Source organism: Ochotona princeps, chromosome 17 (assembly GCF_030435755.1).
Source record: "Ochotona princeps isolate mOchPri1 chromosome 17, mOchPri1.hap1, whole genome shotgun sequence".
Lineage (NCBI taxonomy): Eukaryota > Metazoa > Chordata > Mammalia > Lagomorpha > Ochotonidae > Ochotona > Ochotona princeps.
In genome coordinates, this window is record NC_080848.1 from 17,964,798 (window position 1) to 17,984,429 (window position 19,632).

The following is a 19,632-nucleotide window of genomic DNA, read 5'->3' on the forward strand; positions in this document are numbered from 1 at the left end:
GCACAGTGCATTAAGCCTCCACTTCTGATTCTGGCATCCTGCATCGAAGTACCAATATCCCATATTGGGGTTCAAGTTTGCATCCTGACTGCTTCAGTTCCGATCTAGCACCCTGCTAATGTGCCTGGGAATGCAATGGAAGATGGCCCAAGTATTTGGACCCTTGCTACTTATGTGGGAGCCTTGGATGGAATTCCAGGTTCTTGGATTCTATCTGGCTTGGCCTCTGTCACTGTGGACGTTCAGGGAATGAACTAGCTATGTAAGATATCTTTGTCTCTTTCTCCCTGTTCCTCTGCCTATCAAATAAAATTCTTTCTAAAAAATAGAATCTCACTACATGGAGAATGAAACTTAATGTAAACTAAGGACTATAGTTAATAATAATGTATCAATATTATTTCATTACTTGTAACAAATGTGCTACAGTGTGCAAGATGTTACTAACAGGAAACTATAGGGAAGGATAATTGTGTGTGTGGGGGGTGGGTACACGGAACACTGTTATCTGTTTAATTATTCTATAAACCTAAACCTATACTAAAACAGTCTATTAATTATTCAAAAAGAAAGAAAAACAAAAAATAGTTTTGTTCTAGTTATGAAAGTGATACATATGTCTTTATGTAAGTGATTTCAAACAAATTATTATATGGAAAATACAGAATTTTTATTATATTTTGCTACTCTTCTTGACCTTAATATAATCTTAGGTACAGATTCAGTTTGTAAATAACAAAACATGTTTCATTAAATATCACCCATTAATAGATTTTCCTTGGTTCACTGGAGATATTGCATTCAGTAACTTCTTAGAAATACCATGCCAACTTTTTTTTAAACGCATGTTTCTAAAACGCACGTTTTCTCATTTTTTTGGTCTTGTTGATCTTACCCAATGGAACTAACTGTCCATGATGCTCTGAAACTTGAACAGTCATCATAGGTCATCCCTCTCCACAGCAGGCCAGTGACAATGCCTTCCACTCGCATCTTCGGATGACTGATTTCTGGGTGGAGTCTATGGGCAAGATTTAGCTCCATAGAAATGGACAGAAACACAGGTCTGACAAGTAACGTCAGCGTCAGGGCTAAAGGTGCCAGGACTGCAAACCACTGCAGAGGAAAACACAGGTAACAGATGGTTACAAGCAAGTGGTATTTTATACCAGTAATAAAAATCTGCCTTCACCGTCACACTGTTTCTATTTGCTTTTGGAGTAGTGCTCAGCCAATTAAATTCTGCAAGATTGATTATGAATTTCAAACTTTGTAATAGGATGATCTTAAAGATAGCAGAAAGCTAGAATCCTAACTCTTTTTAACTTTAGTAACAGCATTTGTAGTATCTTTTACTATGCCCCATTTCCGCGTTCCTATTTTTTTTTTAAAGATTTATTTTTATTACAAAGTCAGATATACACAGAGGAGGAGAGACAGAGAGGAAGATCTTCCGTCCGATGATTCACTCCCCAAGTGAGCCACAACGGGCCGATGCGCGCCGATCCGAAGCCGGGAACCAGGAACCCCTTCCAGGTCTCCCACGCGGGTGCAGTGTCCCAATGCATTGGGCCATCCTCAACTGCTTTCCCAGCCACAAGCAGGGAGCTGGATGGGAAGTGGAGCTGCCGGGATTAGAACCGGTGCCCATATGGGATCCCGGGGCGTTCAAGGCGAGGACTTTAGCCGCTAAACCACGCCGCCGGGCCCCGTTCCTATTTCTTTGTTCTCTGTGTGATCTTTTGGTTTTCTCTCATAGAAGCTTAAACCATAACACTATAAGAAATATTCTATAAAACAAGAGGGCATGTTAAGTAGAATTAATATACATTAAAATAATTATATTTAAAACATGAACTTTGAATTTTATTTCCTTTTCCTAAATATTTTTACTAAGAATATCAGTATAAATACTCAAGAATCATGAATTATACATCTATTCTTCTGATGTTATATTTAAATATTTATATTCTATAATTACCGCAACAGCTAGCGCAATTACTGTGTAGACCTTCATTTTTTCCAAAGCCTGGTCGACAGCTATCCATACGTACTACTTGAAAACTGTGGTCTACAAAATGCATGGCTGGTACAGTCTCATTAAAGTGATGATAGAAAATATATGCTTGACTTCGAAAAAATTCTTCTATACGATCTCTTGCCTGAGATTTAAAAATACCAGAGGAAAGTGCAATTACTAAACCGTGAATCAAATCTCCCCTCCTGATCAGAAGCCATGGGATGTAGTACAAGCAGCCATGCTTCAAGTAACACATGAATTCCTGAAAACTCGTTATTACCTCTGAAGTTATTCTAACCTTGACTTCATTAACTATGGTCAGTTCACATGTACAACGGTGACAAACAAAGCAAAAGGACTCACATGGGAGGTAGGATCTCAAGTCCTCGAGCATCACCTGCTGCCTCCCTGGTGCATTCTCAGGGAGCTGGATTGGACGCAGAGTTCCAACCTGTGCTCAGATATGGGATATCAGTGTCCCAGGCGGCAGCTTAGCCCATTGTGCCACAATGCCCTGTTTTGTTTTTTTGAGCATAGAGTCTAATAATAGCATGAACTGAGCACTTTCCATAAGCCAAATAAAACACCAAAGGCAGGAAGTAGATCAGGAGAGCCAAGTTCTCAGCTCCAGGGGAACAGCAGAGAAGAAAGCAACCATTAGGATCAGTACAGACATAATTTCAGAAGGACCAGCGGCTTAACCTAGAATGACATGATAAGTGAGGTTGTTTTTTTCCCAGCTACTTGATCATTGTTTGGGGGGGAAAATCAGGATTCTATCTTTACAATCTAGCTAAAAATGCATAATAGCAACCTGAGGAGTGATAGCAGTCCAGATGTATCACTCCGAGGTGAACATCTTCGTATAGCTAAGACTCTCACAATCTTAGCTTAATTTACTGCAACAACAACAAAAAATCAATGACACTTTCAAAGATTTTTTCAAGTACATGTATTTCTTTTTTTTTTTTTAAAGATTTATTCATTTTATTTCAGCCAGAGATACACAGAGGAGGAGAGAGAGAGAGGAAGAGCTTCCATCCGATGATTCACTCCCCAAGTGAGCCACACGGGCCGATGCGCGCCGATCCGAAGCCGGGAACCAGGAACCCCCTCCGGGTCTCCCACACGGGTGCAGTGTCCCAATGCATTGGGCTGTCCTCAACTGCTTTCCCAGGGCACAAGCAGGGAGCTGGATGGGAAGTGGAGCTGCCGGGATTAGAACCGGTGCCCATATGGGATCCCGGGGCGTTCAAGGTGAGGACTTTTAGCCGCTAGGCCACGCCGCCGGGCCTAAGTAAATGTATTTCTTAAGAAATGTTTTTTAAAAGATTTATTTTTATTGGAAAGTCAGAGTTACAGAGAAAAGGTAGCGAGACAGAGCAAAAGAGAGAGTGAGCGAGCGAGAGAGAGAGATCAGAGAGAGGCCCAAGGACTTGGGCCATTCTTTGCTGCCTTCCTGGGCCAAAGCAGGGAGTTGGATTGGAAGTGGAGTAGCGGGGACTCAAACCAGTGCCCTTATGGGATGCTGACACTGCAGGAGGCTTTAGCCACTGTGCCAGCCTGAGAAATGTTTTTATTACTGATATATATATTTACAACATAAATACATTCTTAAAGAAATTTTAGTGAGATGAAGTATTTAAAAAAATTCAAATAGCCTTTTTGACTGCAAGTACTTTTATCTTAAAATGGGATTCTCACCTGGAGGATGTTATGATTCGTGGTCTCTTCACAGTCATTGGATGTGTTACATGCACCTCTCCACCCTGGTGCAAAGGGATTAACTGGAGAGGAAGAAAAGATGGACTTACACGGGATTAAATAAACACTGAACTAAAGCTCCAAATGCCCAAAGTTAGTATATATGTGTGCTTCATCTCGCTCTCCTAAAAACAAAGGTGCACAGTTTAAATGACTTCTGCATCATGACTTTACTCCACCTGGGGGCTAATGGAAGTAACTACAAGGTTTAAAATTAATACAGGTACAGTAAAATGTGGTTTAGTTACTTGCTTTTGTTCAGTTCTTAAAAATGCAATTTGAAATTTTATGATATGTCGTAAGTGGAACATTACCTGCTTAGATGCTAAATTATGAAAGCAATATTGACTTCTAAGTTATAAGCAACCAACAACATGTCATATTTAATTAGTGTGTTAATTTTTAAAACCACAATCAGGCTAATAAAACTAATAATAAATCTACTATTTATATCATATCAATGATAAATAATTTCATAACATAATTTCATTAACAGCTTAGGACTACATCCATAACATTTTTTAAAAAGCTACAGGTTTTTTTTGTTTTGTTTTGTTTTTTTTTTTTTTACCTTGAAAGGCTATAAACAGTTCATGTATGAGGTCACGTTCTGGAGTTTTAACATAATGGCACTTATATGATGGTTTTACGACATGACATGACAAATCAGAGATTAAATTATCCAAGATTTTCTTTAGTACTCTGAAGAGCAGGTCATTGTATCTTCCTACACAAGACTTGGTGGTAAAACGTACAGCCATCTGATATGAATAGTCAGGCTCCCGATAGGCTTAAAAAAGAATAAAAACAACTTGTTTCTACCAGTAATTTCTTTTACCAATGTTCAAATAACACGTCATACTAAATCCTATCAACTTTGCCAATCAGCATAGACTTTTCACTTATCTAGTAAAATGATCTGCAGTTCGTCTTTACAAAAATACACAAAGCTAATAACATGAATGAAAACATGTTATTTTTTTACCTGATACATTTTCTACCCAGAGTAGGCATGGGGAATGTTTTTTTCTGCCAAGGCCTTCTTAGATATTTAGAACATTATTTGAGGGCCAAACAAAATTATCAGCTTAAGGATCAGCTTGCTAGAGTATATAGACTTACTGAGTTTTGAGTTCTACCTGCAGTTGTCTTGGCAGGGCCAGACTTACCTAGTGGGCCTGATCTAATGCAATTGCAAACGGTTATATGCACTGGCTAAACAGGTAACACTGCTAAGAAAAACATAAGTTTTTGAGGAGCTTTTTTGGTCTGTTTTTGTTTTTAAAAGACACATATAAATTAGTTAAAAGGTAGATTTACAGAGAAAGGAGAAACGGATATCTTCTATCTGCTAATTCACTCCCTGAACAACTGGGGCTGAGTTGATGTGAAGCCAGGAGCCAAGAGCTTCCTCTGGATCGGCCACATGTCCAGGGTCCCTAGGACCTCAGTTATCCTCCACTGCTTTCCCAGGCAGTAAGCAGGGAGCTGGATCTAAAGTGGAGCAGCTGGGACACAAACTGGTTCCTGTATGGGATGCTGGGGCTTCAAGCATAGGATAAGCCTTAAATGCTGACGTGCCAGCTCCTAACGGGGGGTTTTAATTTGCAGAAAGTGTCACATTGCTGCTGGGACAGTCCTAGTGGGCAAGTTATTAATTTGCTTTTACATATACTTGGCAAACTGGTGATAAAAAAGATTATACTTGCATATGGAGAAGAGGAAAGTGGAGAGTTGAAGAAATTATTTAAGGTCAACGATCTGGTGCCAATTAAAGAGTCTGCTTAGTCAAACACAAAAATACTCTTTATTTTTGGGGTTTTTTAATTTTAAAAATTAACCTATTTACTACAGGCTATTTGATGTCTGCAAGATGGCACCTGTCCTGGCCTTTCAATTCTTTGTGACTGTGCAAGTGGTGTTTACACCCAGGCACCGCCAGCTACTGTTTTTCTGCAGGAACCACAGTGCCAGATGCCCACACATGCCTCTCCATCTTGGTTTTGCCACAGAAGGAGCAGGTGTACTTGGCATGCTGGCTGATTTCAATCCATCTTCTCCATCTTCTGGAGGGAGGTCCTGCCATAGCAGTCTCATGCTTTCTCAGCATCCCGACCTTCCTGCTGCATTCAGCCAATTACCACCACCCAGGTATGAGCCCACAGAAACTCCATAGGTTCTAAGGATCATCTCTAAAAGACTCATTTTCATTAAAGAAGGAACCTGATGCTTCATTCTAATCCAAACTAAAGGTATGTGTTGACATTCTTACCAAATATCATAAAATCATATCTCTTCTTTATTACAGTTTCTTCTTGGGTTTCTACTTTAACAGTCTTATAAGAAAGAGTGCATGTGTAAAGTCCAGACAAGGTCTCCATAAAATCTTTCACCATCAATGTTCCTGTTGCTGTTATATTTGTCCTATTATTTCCTAAACAGAAATGGGTTATTTGGTTATTTAACACAAAATGATTTAAAACACTAATTTCAACCTTATTTAAAATTAAAAATAGACAAAAAAGTTTAAAAATTATTATTTCAACTTCAAGAATACAGGAAAATCTTAAACATTTAATTTTATTGGAAAGTCAGATTTACAGAGAGGAGGAGAGACAGAAAGATCTGTCTGCTGGTTCACTCCCCAAGTGACCCCAACAGCAAGAGCTAAGTCATCTGAAGCCAGGAGCCAGGAGCTTCTTCTGAGTCTCCCATGCAGGTTCAGGGTCCTAAGAGTTTGGGTCATCCTCGACTGCTTTCCCAGGCCAAAGCAGGGAGTTGGATGCGAAGTAGAGCAGCTGGGGCATGAACCAGCACCCATATGGGATCCTGGCAGATGCAAGATGAGTATTTAGCTACTAGGCTATTACACCGGGCCCTACAAGAAAAATCTTAATTCTGTGATATTATTAGATGGTAACTCACAAAAGTACAGTTTTGAAACACATGTTTGATTTTTTTAAATTGTTTTTCTGGCATCTAGTTTTGACTAGTTTATACCAGTATCCAGTAAATGAAATTGCACTGCCCTCTATTACCATTTTTCTTGACATAAAGCAGAAATGAATAATGCTTACATTTCAAAGCACTCCTGTAACAATCATGAAAAATTACACGATGGGTATTTCATCTCATGTTACTAGTGCTATGAGGTTGAGTTTTAGGTTTTACAAAGGCTGTTGAACTAATATATCTAATATATTCAGCTTTGGGCAGTAGTGGACAAAAACTACTGCTTGTTTTTGAATAATGAGAAAATAAGACACAGACCAAACTATAACATTCATTGCCTAAGTATAGGGCAAGTAAAACTGCAGTTAAAATTCAAGTTCACGTTGTTCTTTCCAGTAAATTATGGCACCTTTCTTTAAAAAAAAAACAAAAGTTTACATCATTAAAAAAGAATGACAATCGAACATTTTACCTGTTAATGTCTTTTCATTAGGCCCAACCCATAAGTAGGTGGGATCCACTGTTTCTTTTCTAGAACGTACAAAATCCATACAGATAAGGACTGGGCTGTTTTGATGTAATTTTACATATATTTTCACTGTGACAAAATAAAATTTATACATTCATTAAACAGCAAATTAAATGAAGACACAACCCCCAGCCTTTCTGTCCCAATGGTACTAATTAGTTATTTTTGGGGTTTGCTATTTCAAAAATAAATACTTGGAACCGAAGTCCTTCTTGCTTCTTACAGTATGTTTTAAACCTTTAGGCTGCTAGTCATTTTTTTCTGTGATATTACAGTGTTACCAAAATGTATGTAATAGAAGTTCATTTTAATGTACAGATTTAGACCTCAAATCATACTCTTTTTTTTTTGAGGTCTTGGTTGTGACCCCTGTAAAGTTTAGAAAAGGACTTGAGTGTGGTGGCAAAGTGTCAGTATCTCCAAGTTGACGATGCTCATCGCAAAGTAATTTAGTATTTTAACTGTAGACTTCCTCTGCTTGAAGTCTATCTACACGGCGTGGGCTAGGAGACAGGGCTGCAACGACCTGTTCTTTCAGATTTGGTGGCAGCTGCCCCTGGAGGCTTGGAGCCAAACGTAGTCCGACAAGTCACCGATCTGAAAGAGTTCTGAGCACCAAGCCTACAATTCGGTGGGGACAGGGTCGCAAACGTGGCAGGATCTCAAACATGACTAAGGCTAAGTGGCTGGAAGCTATCCAAGGTGACTAAGGCTGTAAAGTGGCTGGAAGCTATCCAAGGTGACGCGTGTTCTAAGCACATGACCTGCTTTCCTGGGAGGAGTGGACTAAGCCCCAGACGCCGAGGGACGGAGGCCTCCCCACCAAGGGGCCTCGGCGTGAGCAACCTCCCTTGCAAAGCCACGGAACCACCTACAAGGGAGGGGACACAGGAAGGAGAGACCCGGCTTGTATCCCACTGGGTGGCAGGAGGCGAGGCGATTCGACTAGGCCTAGGGTGGCTCTGCGGGATAACAGCATGCAACATTCGGCCGGTGGCCAAGCACACAGCAGGCATTCAGAAACCTTAGCCAATCCACGACGTCCCAGCTCTGCCGGCAAGGTCCTGCGTGGGAAGAGGACCTCATTACCTGGCTGTCCTGTCTTGCCATAAATGAAGCCTTTCTTACTGAGTAAGGAAGAACGCGGCCATCCATCTGCGGGAGGAAAAGAAACCACCGAGTTTTTAAAGTCACCAGAGGGGCCGGGCGGGAAGGAAGAGGAGGAGGAAGTGAAGAAGGAGGAGGAGGAGGCTGGAAAGGGAAGCCCCAAGCAGAGGGGAGAAGCCTGGGACCACGCAAGAGGAGCCGCACTTCCTGTGAGGTACCAGAGCACCACGGAGACAAGGACCCACGCTCGCATCACGGCTCAGGAGCTACCGTCGTGGGCCGGGCCCCTACCGGTCCATCGCTACTCCGCTACTCCGGGAGAACGCAGGCGTGCCCCGAATTCGCGCGCGTGCGCGCGGCCAACGCCGTGAGCCGTGCGCATGCTTCGCGCCTTGCGCCGGGCGCCATTTTCTCTCGTTGCTGGCGGCTTCGTCATCTGCTGGGAAGGAAGCAGGGCGGCAAGGACAGGAAGGCAGGGGTTGGAGTGCCGAGTTTTCCTTAGGCCAGGGGCTCAGTTGGCTGGCGGGCAGACACAAGGACCGCAGTGAGGGTGGCGGTTGCGGAGCGAGGCGATGAGGATAGGAGGAAGGGATTTCTCACGTGAAGTGGGGCGCCCCACGAGAGACTTGTTTAAGCCTTGCTTGGCGTGAACTCAGAAACCATGTGTCTAAACGCCTTGTAACTGGAAACACCCAAAACTATTTTTAACCTGATTGGATTAATCTTTTCTTAAAACCGAACCCCTGACGAACCTCTCTAGTAGCACCCTCAGGTTTCCTTAGCCCCTAAAAGAATTTTGGATTATCTTTTTTCTTTTAAATTTTTATCTTTTTTTTTTCTCGAAGTATAATTTTACACAGAGAAGAAGATACAGAGAATGACCGCTATGGCCAGGGCTGAGCTGAACTGAAACCAGGAGCCTTTTCCTGGTCGCTCACGTGGGTGCAGAGGGGCCCGAGAACTTGGGTCATCCCTCACTGCTTTCCCAGTCACTTTAGCAGGAAATTGGATCAGAAATGGAGAAGCCAGGACATAAACTGGTATCCATATAGGGTGCTGGCGCCACAGGGTGGAGGATTAGTCTGTTGAGCCACAGCACTGGCCCCTGAATTACAGTTTTTATCAGTTTCACCGCAAATTGATCTGGGCTGTTGAAGTAACCTTGCTTTAGAAAATGGATTCCACCGAAAGACAAGAGCCCAAGATGGCTTTTCCCGTGGGATAGCTGATCAGGCAAGCACCGAGTGCTCGAAGAGAGAGGGGCACGTCGCTGTGTTGGCTACTGGTTGGGTAGCCTGCAGCACACAGGGCAGCCCGTGTGTTGTCTAGCTCTTTGCAGCGGGACAGCACCCGCAGTTCAGTAGTGGTTTTGAGTAGGTTGGGAGACAAAGCCCAAGGTTCAGACAGGGTGTAGAATGGTTATTTAGGGTGAGATCTAGAGTTTTCGGTTTTAATTTCCTTTGAGCCTCGTCAGTACTTGGACAATCTCACATGGTCCAGGAGCAACCTTTGTCAGTAATTTCATTTTGAGTCACTGTTAATTTTGCCTATGTAGCATAAACCATAAAGTGCGATTCAGTGACTCAGATCCACCCATTAGCAGTTGCCATGCCTAGATTCTTGGTTTAGCCTTAACTGGTTCCCTTCTTGAGGTGATGATAATGAAGACAAATTTAGGCATTATCTTCAATTCCCTAGAAGCATGTCATTCCAGTTTTAGTCAGAGTACATTTTTTTTTTTTAAGTCTACAGCATGTTTTTGGGCTTCCCAGGAATTGTTACATACTAGATTCTGGTAAGTCTTCAAGTGATAAACTGAATCCTGCAAGAATTAACCAAATGACTAAATAGCTATATCTTGAAAGTATGTATCCATTGTTTTAAAATAAGTCTTTGAGTTTAAGTTTCAGATTTACAGAAAAATGTCAGTACATGTAGACTCTTACGACTTTTTCCTCTAAATGACATTTTTAAAAAGATTTTTTTTTTTGATTTTTTATTTGAAAGGCAGATTTACAGAGAGGAGAGACAGAAAGATATTTTGTCTGTTGGTTCACTCCCCAAGTTGCCCCAATGGCAGGAGCTGAGCTGAGCAGGAGCCAGGAGCCTCTTCCGGGTCTCCCATCTGGGTGCAGGGTCCCGAGGCTTTGGGGTGTCCTTGACTGCTTTCCCAGGCCACAAGCAGGATGCTGGATGGGAAGTGGGGCCGCTGGGACAGGAACCGGTGCCCACATGGGGTTTCGGTGCTTGCTTGGAGGATTTAGCCACTGAGGCATAGCACCAGGTCCAACATTACATTTTTCACAAACACTGATGCATTACTATTTTGAATTCTATGCTTTAATCAGATTTCATTAGCTTTTAGCTATTGTCTGTTTTCTGTGCCAGGGTCTCAGCAAGATTGCCTTATTATATTTAGTCGTCATACCTCCTTAGAATATTCTTGATTTTGACAACTACTTAGACTTTTCTTGTTTGCGGGAACTTTGGCCTGGTCTCATGTGGTCAGGTGTTTTGTAGAATGCCTCTAATGGAATTTGATGTTTTTCTCATTATTAGACTAGGGTTGTGGGTTTGGGGGAGAAAGACCACAGAGATAAAATGACATTTTCATCACATCACGTAGTGGGTCTGTCCACTATAAAGTATCCCCCACCGCTTCTTTGAAAGAGTTGTGCTGTTTGAAAGAAAGTTACTGTGTGCAGCCCACAAGGTAGGGGTTTTAAGCTCCTCCTTTTTGAAGACAGAATAGTTGAGTTAGTTGCTTTTGTTTCACTCTTTTGCTTTTTCATCTATTCCCCTATGCGTCACTCTATGGAGCCTGAGATACCATAGAATTATAGGCAGAGTAAATATGGAAAAAATTTGTAGAAGATAATAAAGTTTTTTTATAGCTTTTTAATAATCAAATTGCTATTAATCCTCACACCATCCCTGTGAAAGTTTACAGTTCCTCTTCTGCTTCATTTGATGTGCTATTTTTGCTTTCAGAAACTAACAAACAACAAATTTCCCCTTTCAGTACCAAAATTAGACCTAGTATTTAGAGTATTTCTCTGAAATTAATACTATCCTGTGGGACTCCCAACTCACACAGTTATAGAGCTGCTGTTTTGGTTCTGTGATCTTAAAAACAAAGCCAGTGCAAGTTAGGCACTCAGTCAAAACTACCTGCGGCAGATGCTAGTGTATTACACAGACTGGCTGTACCAAGGCACTGGCTAACATAATTCACTCAATCACAGCATGCATTCTTTAACCTGTAAGCATGGTTCCTTGTGATGTGGTCAGCTGGTGCCCAAACTCTCAATCTTCAGTCTGAAATATATTTGTGTACACTTAATGATGTACTTTTATGTTGTTTATGTAAGTTTCTATGAAGCTGTAACTTTCCAACCAAAGTAACAGTGTCATCATTGATACACTGACCCCTTCAACACATGGGGTATCTTGAGGCCTCTCTCAGATCTCCATGGAAAGAAGAAATTCTGCTTTGAAAAATTGTTTTGTGGTCACACTGCCCTTTCCCTGCAATTAAATGTATATGTCTCCTCTATACACTGGAGAGGGTGTTGGATAAAGATGTCAACTGGTCTCCTCTTCGTACATACATGTTGTATGTTAATTTTCTCTTGACTACCCCTGCCCCCTTGACTCTGCTGACTGACTTGCTCTTAAGGACTATATCAGCTTATGCATTGTTTTAAGGTGTCCTGGTTGAAAAAAAAAAAAAGCAAAATAGAAGAAAAATAAACGCAGAGTAGCATTTTGTGAGTAATGGCAAGTAAATTAGACAGTTCCAGAAGGGAAAAAACACATGAGATGGCTTCCAAAAATTAAAAGTTTGAATGGACGAAAGTGCCAAAAGTCTTGAAAAATAAGAACCAAGAACTTTTTACCCCTTGAAATCAAAGAGCTGAAAAAAAAAAAAAAAAGGCGCACAAACGCTGTTTCAAATGAAGTGAGTTCTCATTGATGTGTACTCATTGATGATTTCCATGGCCATCATTCCAGAATCCTGACAGAAACTTCCAGGTCTTGCTCAAATTAAGACCTCTTTTAACTTTGCTGCCACCTTTCCCTTGCCACTCCCGTCTCCGTGATAGTTTCTCTCTCTCTCTCACATCCATCATCCTTTTAAAACAGACATTCTGAGGCAATTTTCTGATGCGCCATTTCCACCTTATCGGGGTTCCTCGGGTTTGACATTCAAAAGGGGTCTGAAGGCGCGGAACCTGCGGCGATCCGCAGCGAGCGTCCTTCAGAGCAGCCGCCAGCCAGTGCCGCTATAACCCCGTGCACCCGCAGGTCGCCGCTCCTGCCCCTTGCAGTCTGCGCCGACGCGGCGGCCGGATCCCGGGGAGTCCCCGCGCCGGGAATCTCCCGCCAGCTGGGCGCTGGGTCCCGGCGACGACAGGAGCACGTGGATCGGCAGGGCAGGCAGCGCGGCAGCTCCAGCCCAGGCCGGCGGCGATATGGAAGGTGAGCCTGCAGCCCGTTTCTTTTCTTGATGGGGTCTTTGAGAAGCTCAACGGGTGCGCACAGCAGAGTTCTTTTGAATCTCGGTTTTGCTTCTATTTATTTCTTTAGTCAAAACTACGTAGGTATTTCTGAGGACAGAACACGCTGGCTCTCATTTATCCACCCCCCCCCCCAACTTTGAAAAGTGATAACTTCTCCCAAATTTTATTTCTTCGGGGTTGTTAGACATGCGGGCAACCCTAAGTCTGCAGAGGAGGAACACGTATAGGTTGTCCCTGAGTGGCGACAAACCTGGGTGGAAAACCTCGTCCTCTGGGATTTGGGGAGGGGGTCTATGCCTCCATGTCCTTCGATATTAGGCTAATCTGAGTGACTTGTTTTGATGGAAAAGTGGCTACTCTTTTCTTCTAAGGGTATATGCAGTCATACCGGAAAGGTGGATTTTGAAGAGGTTAGCGTTTGCAGTTCCCTTGGAACTTCATCTAACAAAGCTTCTTTACCCAGAACCTCGCTAAAACAAATCATTTGGATTAATTTTTGAGAGTTATAAAATTAACATTCTCAAAAGTTTTTCATTTGATATTTCACTGGGATAATTAAAATTTCACTTTGCTATAGTAAATTGTTTAGTAGTTTTTTTCAACAAGTGTTTCTAAAACTTTGAAAAATGGCAGATACATCTCAGTGTGGCAGAGGAGGTCGCATTTAGAAAGTAGAAATTTATGAGAAACATTCGTTCTACTAAAAGATGACATACCGACACCTGACTCATTAAAATACTGGTTTGATAAAGACAGTGGATGTTTTCCTCTTAACAATCAAAGGAACTTCCATGACAATGAATCTCAATCTTCAGCAGCTTCAAAAATTCTAGTCTATGAAATTAGCAAAACATGGTTAGGTACTTTGGTACACAGATAAATATGGTAAAACTTTTGTTTGGTAATACAACTGAATGCAATAATGCCGCCTAAACCCTCAATTTGTATATGGATATGCTTGTAAGTTTTTTTTCATACCTTGACCTGTATGAACATTTCTCTCAGGAAAGCTCTGAATGAGAAGTCAATCATATGTATTTATTAAATAGACACTTTTAAATGGTCACTACTTAAGAGTGTTTCATTTGTTTTCTCATCTGAGAAACTATACCTTTAATATTTAATCAAGGTTTTTTTTTAAATATGTAGTTTGAAATTAAATAATAGCTTATGAAATTTTACTTTTAACATGTAAGGGTTTCTTGGCCAAGAACAGAAAAGATAATTTTTTAAAGTTCTCATGTTTCAATTATTGCAAATATTTAAATTTTTATGAAGTCACAAATAATATTGTGGTAAAGTCATAGAACCTGTAGTGTTTTCTCTGTAAATGCTATTGCTTAAAAAGAAAAAAATGCCCACAACCAACTACTACCTTTTAGCACATTAGTGTCTTAATAGACTTAGATAAGACTGCGTGAAGGCACTCTGCAGAAGAAATGAATGGAAAGTTGAGTACAATTTCATTCAGAATGCATGAGTGTACAGATTATACATGGAAAGGGATTGTAAATCAGTGATTTTAAAAGTTGTGAGTTTAGATGACTAGATTAAATTTATAGGCCCATAAAAATAGATGTTATATACAATGTTTAGTGCAAAAACTTCAGCATTTAAGTTAAAATGGAAAGGTTAAAATATGAGTTTGGTTATTCTAACATCAAGTACTTGAGGCCAGAATATTTGATGTTGTATAACATCTAGTTCTTTATAATCATCCATGATTGACTAATAAAGCGTTCTTCTAATGTGTTGATATTTTGATCTCAGTCTAGGATAGATATTTGATTGATACTGTATACTGCTGCTGGCAATGTAAGAAGTAGACTATTACATAGAGTAACTTTATTTTCTGCCTAATATGAGGGTCAGATTAATGCATTGTAGTTCATTGTGACATGTGAGGTAATGTGGTCGGTCATTCTTTCAGCATGTATGATAGAAATCTTGTCACATAAAATGAAGTTAATAAGTGATAAATATGATAATTATAAATCATAAGATAGACTTTTCTTATGATCTATGACCCTAGATATTTTGTATGCAAAGACTGTGTATTGCTGAATTTTTATTATTTGTGCTGTAAGAACATCTCCTCTAACTGGTGTGATTGGGAAGTGAGGTGGTTCAGAGGTGATGGGTGGGTTTCTCATTTAATATGAACCCGTTTTCTGTTAATATTGGACAGATTTTTTCCCTAAGTTTCTATTATACAGTCCTCTGATTTATAAGCAAGTTACACAAGAGGTATCTTTATCTTAGTGACTATTTTGCTTATCAGGTAATGTATTATTCTGTTGTATCATCTCACAGGGAGTTTTAAACTGTGAAGAACTAAATGCCCCTACCTAAGTATTCCCAGGTTGTTTTGCAGTTTTTGTCTTTTTTAATATCAGCTTCTACTTTCACCACAAATTTTGTAATAATCATTTTTGGTTTTCAGGTTCCTTTCCATGTTCTGGCTGGTTAATAGAGAAATAACCTCCAGATGGTGTTTACTTGCTCTCTCTTCTGAGAGGAGGGAGCATGAAATGGTAACGTTTTGAGGAGAACAAAAGCCACAGAAAGACCTTGGATGGTGCTGGGATAGAAGTTCTCAGAATTCCTGTTTATGGCTCTCATAGTCCAGTTTGCTATCTCACGCTTGTGTGTGTACACAAATGTTTTCAGCCTGGTCTGCCTGGCCGTGCCTACTTACCATCTAAGTCTCTACTCAGGCGTCCTCACAGGGTTCCATGGAAGAGCTCCACCTGATGCCTGTCTCTTTCCGCTTGCTCTCTGAAGATCACCCTTTCCCAGTAGCCACCTCCCTCCCCATAGCGGAGGGATTCTACTGTCGGGGTATACTTCTACTGCACTGTATTCAAATTATATATTGATTTAGGTGTTTATTTTCCTTCTGGTCTTTACACTTCTATTGCTTTTTTTTTTTGTTTTTAAATGTTCTGTGTCGTATAAGGCCCTAGGAGTTTAGGAAATAATACTGAAAAGTATTCTTCATTATACATTTTAACCTAAATATCTTTTGTGGTTAGAGATTGGTGCTAGCAATTGTTTGATAAAACTCAGTAATTTTAAAAAAGTGCTTAAACGATATAATTGAAAAAAGAAGCTTGGGAAACAAAAATCTTACTGAATTTTTTTTTTTTTTTTTTGTTTAGGCTTTCATTTAAAACCAAATCTTATGAAATTTACATGAGCAGATTTCAGGATCACATATTAATCCTTTAAAAATGCATTGAATATGAGCAGTAAAATATGAATGTGCACAAAATTAGTGTTAACTTTTCTAGTGCTACTTTTTAAATACGTTACTTATTGAACATCTGTAATTTGAAAATCTGAAACGCAAAATATGCCAAAGTCTTAAAACTTTCTGAGTGCTAATGTGATGCTCCATGTGGAAAGTTCCATTTGTGATTGTGTGGTAGGTTTCTTCTTAAACCCAGGTATACTAAAAATAATGCGTCCAATTACCTTCAGTCCATATGTATAGGGTACTTATGAAACATTGGTGAACTTCATGTTTAAGCTTGGGTCCTGTTACCAAGCTATCTCATTTATATGAAAATATTCCAGAAACTAAAAACAAAGTCCAAAACATTTCTGATCCCAAGTATTTTAAATTTTTATATTCAGTCTTTAGTGACATTGAAACTGATTAATTTTGCTAGCTGACTTGTCAAGGGTGCTATAGAAAATATTGGATGGGCATTGATGAAGTGGTTAAGATGCTGCCTGGGCTGCCTACATCCCAAATTGGAGTGCCTGAGTTTGAGGGCTGGTTCTGCTCCCAATTCAGACTCCCTTCTGTGATGGAGTTCCAGGCTCCCAGCTTTTTGTTTGGCCTAACTTTAATAACTGGAGACAATTTGGGGGGCACAGGACAGATAGTGAACCAGCAAGTAGGAACTTACTCTCCCTCCCTCTCTGGGTTTCCCTCTCTCTGCTTTTTCAAATAAAATATTGTAGTAATAGCTAAGTCCAATATGATGAGTACTACCAGCTTTTTCAATTTAATATTGGCCTCACTCTAGAAAAAAATATTACAGGGCCTTCTAACTTTTGGATTTGTTAAATGGCACTTTAACATTTTGGTAATACAGTATAATTTCCACAATAAATTATTTCTTCACAGCAGCACATGTTTAAATTCTTAAAATTGCTGAGAAAAACTTATTTCACTTAATTTCTTTATCACAGCAGTATTAAGTCATTTGAGGAGCCCTATGTATTTCAGAGACTATTAAGCTACCACCATATTTGGTTCCACAGAACAATTTCCTGTAGTAGTATTCAAAGGATATCCAGCGCTGTGGTGTAGCATGCTATACCGCTGCCTTTGGTGTCAGCATTCCATCTGGGCACTGGTTCTAGGGTTAACACTGTTTATACTCAAATAATTTTAGATGGCAAATATGCACATAAGGAAAAAGATCAGTGCAGAATCAACATGTTAAGTCACATTTAAACATTATTAAAATACTTATTTTTATTTGAAGGGTGAAGTTAGAGAGAAGAGACTGAGAAACCTTCCAGCCACTGGTTTACTCCCCAAAATGGTTGAAATGGCTGGGGCCGGGCTGGTTTGAAACCAGGAGTCAGGAGCTTCTTCCAGGTTTTCTGCATGGGTGCATGGGCTGCATGGGCTCACGGACCTCTGCCACTTCCCAGGCCAGAAACAGGAACCTGGATCAGAAATGAAGCAGCCAGGACTTGAATTGGTGCCCATTGAGATGGTGGCACTGCAGGTGGAGGCCTAGCTTGCTATGTCACTGCGCCTACCGTAACATTTCTAGCATTTGTTTATTAAGATAACCTTCTATTTCTCACTGTTTGTCTTTGAAAGGCAAATTTTACAGAGAGAATAGGATGGAGAAAGTCTTCCATTCTCTGGTTCACGCCCCAAATGGCCACAATGGGAACAGCTGAGCTGATCCAAAACTGGGAACCAGGAGCCTCCTACAGGTCTCCCAGGTAGTTGCAGGGTCCCAAGGACTTGGGCCATTTTCTGCTGCTTTCCCAGCCCACACGCAGGGAGGTGAATGAGAAGTAGAGCAGCTGGGACATGAACCGGCACCTGTATGGGATGCTGGCACCACAGGGTGGAGGATTAGTCTCTTATACCACCATGCCAACTACAGTAATTATTATTTATTTTAAAGTATTACCTCTTTACCTAGTAGTACTTCATGTAAAGTTTTATATGAAATGCTCTTTGAATAAAAGTTTAAAACTATTGATATAGAAACAGATGGTTTCCTACTAGGTAGTCAGTTTATGGGAACCAGTATTGTCTAAAATTCAGCAAGTTCTGCAGAGATTATAACTCTTCCCATGTTATGGTCTTGCCAGAGCTTCTGGTTTCATTTGGATACCATTGATGTTTTCTGTACTATTCAGACTTTGAGAAATAGATGGAACAATAGCTTACAGGAAATATTTGTTTTGTAAATATTCCTTCAAGAAGTATGTGTACTAATGGATTCAAAAGGCCAAATGAGAGAAATTATCTGTAATTGGTAGAATCCACTGGTTCTTCACCTCTTGGTTTGTGAATCACTTCAGTAAGAAAGGAAAAAAAAAAACCTTAAAGATCTTCCTAACCAACACACTTCTGCTTGCTACTGCAAAAGCAAAACCACCTAGAATTAGGGAGAGTATTTTTGTCAGTGAATGAAAGAATTACAATTAATATATCATTGAAACTTTTTCTGCGTTCTAAAAACAATTGTGAACTTCCTTAGCAAACAAGAATTCAATATATAACAGACCTTTGATATTTATGAATGTACTGTTTTTCTTGTCAAAGACCCTGAAAAACTTAATATTAAATGGTAATTCATAAATGTTAATAACATATGTTAAGATTTAAAATTTTGTCTAAAATTTTTAGTTTTTGAGAGAGACAGAGGGATAGAGATCTTTCATCCATACTTGAAATGCCTGGAACAATTGAAACTGGGCCAGGAGCCTAGAACTGAGTCTCACACATGGGTGACTCTAACTCAAGTACTTGAGCCATCACTTGCCCACTTCCTGGGTGAACATTGTCAGGAATCTGGAATCTGGAGTGGAACTAGGCCTGGAACCCAGGGACTTCCATAGGAAATGCAAATGTCCTGCGTGGGATATTAACAGTGGGCCAAACGCCCCACCCTAGATTTAAATAGGGTATTTTATATAAGATTCCTAGTACAATTTGAATTAATATGTCTTGAAGACCAGAGTGCATAAGCAAATACACAGCTGCTATGCACAGCTTCTATGTATGCCAAGCCAACAACAGCATGCTGATCCCACTAAAAGATGTTTTTCAAAGGACTCCCACAGACACTGTTTCAGCTATCAGTGACTGGATGTGAGGGCGATCTGGCTGCGACATCTGTCACCCCATTGATCGCCAGGGCTGATTAGGCTAATCTGGCTGGCTAGGTGGGTGTCCCCTTCCTCCCTCACCATTCCATGTGCGTCCCTCCCAAAGCTGTGCGCTCGGTCGGAGAGGATGACTGTCCCCACTAGAGGAGGACAGGTGTTTGGTCAAGGGTCTACAAGTAGCTGCGCTCCTCTCCTAGACCCTCCAAACAAGCTCTCAAATATCAATGACTTACTGGGGTCTGAATTGTTTCACACCTAATCAACTAGAAAATTTTTAAGGGTAATCTAATTTGGAGACGGATGTAAAATTTTTATAATAGGACACATAATGATTAAACAGGTTGGTATTAAGAACTCAT

General features: G+C 40.5%; 2 protein-coding genes across 3 annotated transcripts in view; one reads left to right on the top strand and one right to left on the bottom strand.

Annotated features, from left to right (window-relative positions):
• Window positions 1-645: 645 nt before the first annotated feature.
• On the bottom strand, window positions 646-8,675 carry ZPBP2 (zona pellucida binding protein 2). Its single transcript, XM_012928665.2, has 8 exons — window positions 8,577-8,675; window positions 8,355-8,420; window positions 7,209-7,334; window positions 6,057-6,218; window positions 4,356-4,574; window positions 3,725-3,807; window positions 1,982-2,162; window positions 646-1,116 (listed from the first exon to the last, which is right to left on the bottom strand). The coding sequence occupies exons 1-8, from the start codon at window positions 8,623-8,625 to the stop codon at window positions 1,022-1,024; spliced, it is 981 nt and encodes a 326-aa protein (XP_012784119.1). The 5' UTR covers window positions 8,626-8,675; the 3' UTR covers window positions 646-1,021.
• Window positions 8,676-9,624: 949 nt separating this feature from the next.
• IKZF3 (IKAROS family zinc finger 3) overlaps window positions 9,625-19,632 on the top strand; it is a 94,494-nt gene continuing 84,486 nt past the window's right edge. The window contains exon 1 of one of the 2 annotated variants that reach the window (XM_058676597.1): window positions 9,625-10,167. Coding sequence is in view for 1 of the 2 variants with exons in the window: in XM_004591151.2 (XP_004591208.2) it covers window positions 12,848-12,854 (7 nt within the window). In the remaining variant the exon portion in view is untranslated. Of the gene's footprint in view, window positions 10,168-12,449; window positions 12,855-19,632 lie in introns of those variants that run through there. The other variant, XM_004591151.2, reaches the window with a different exon arrangement.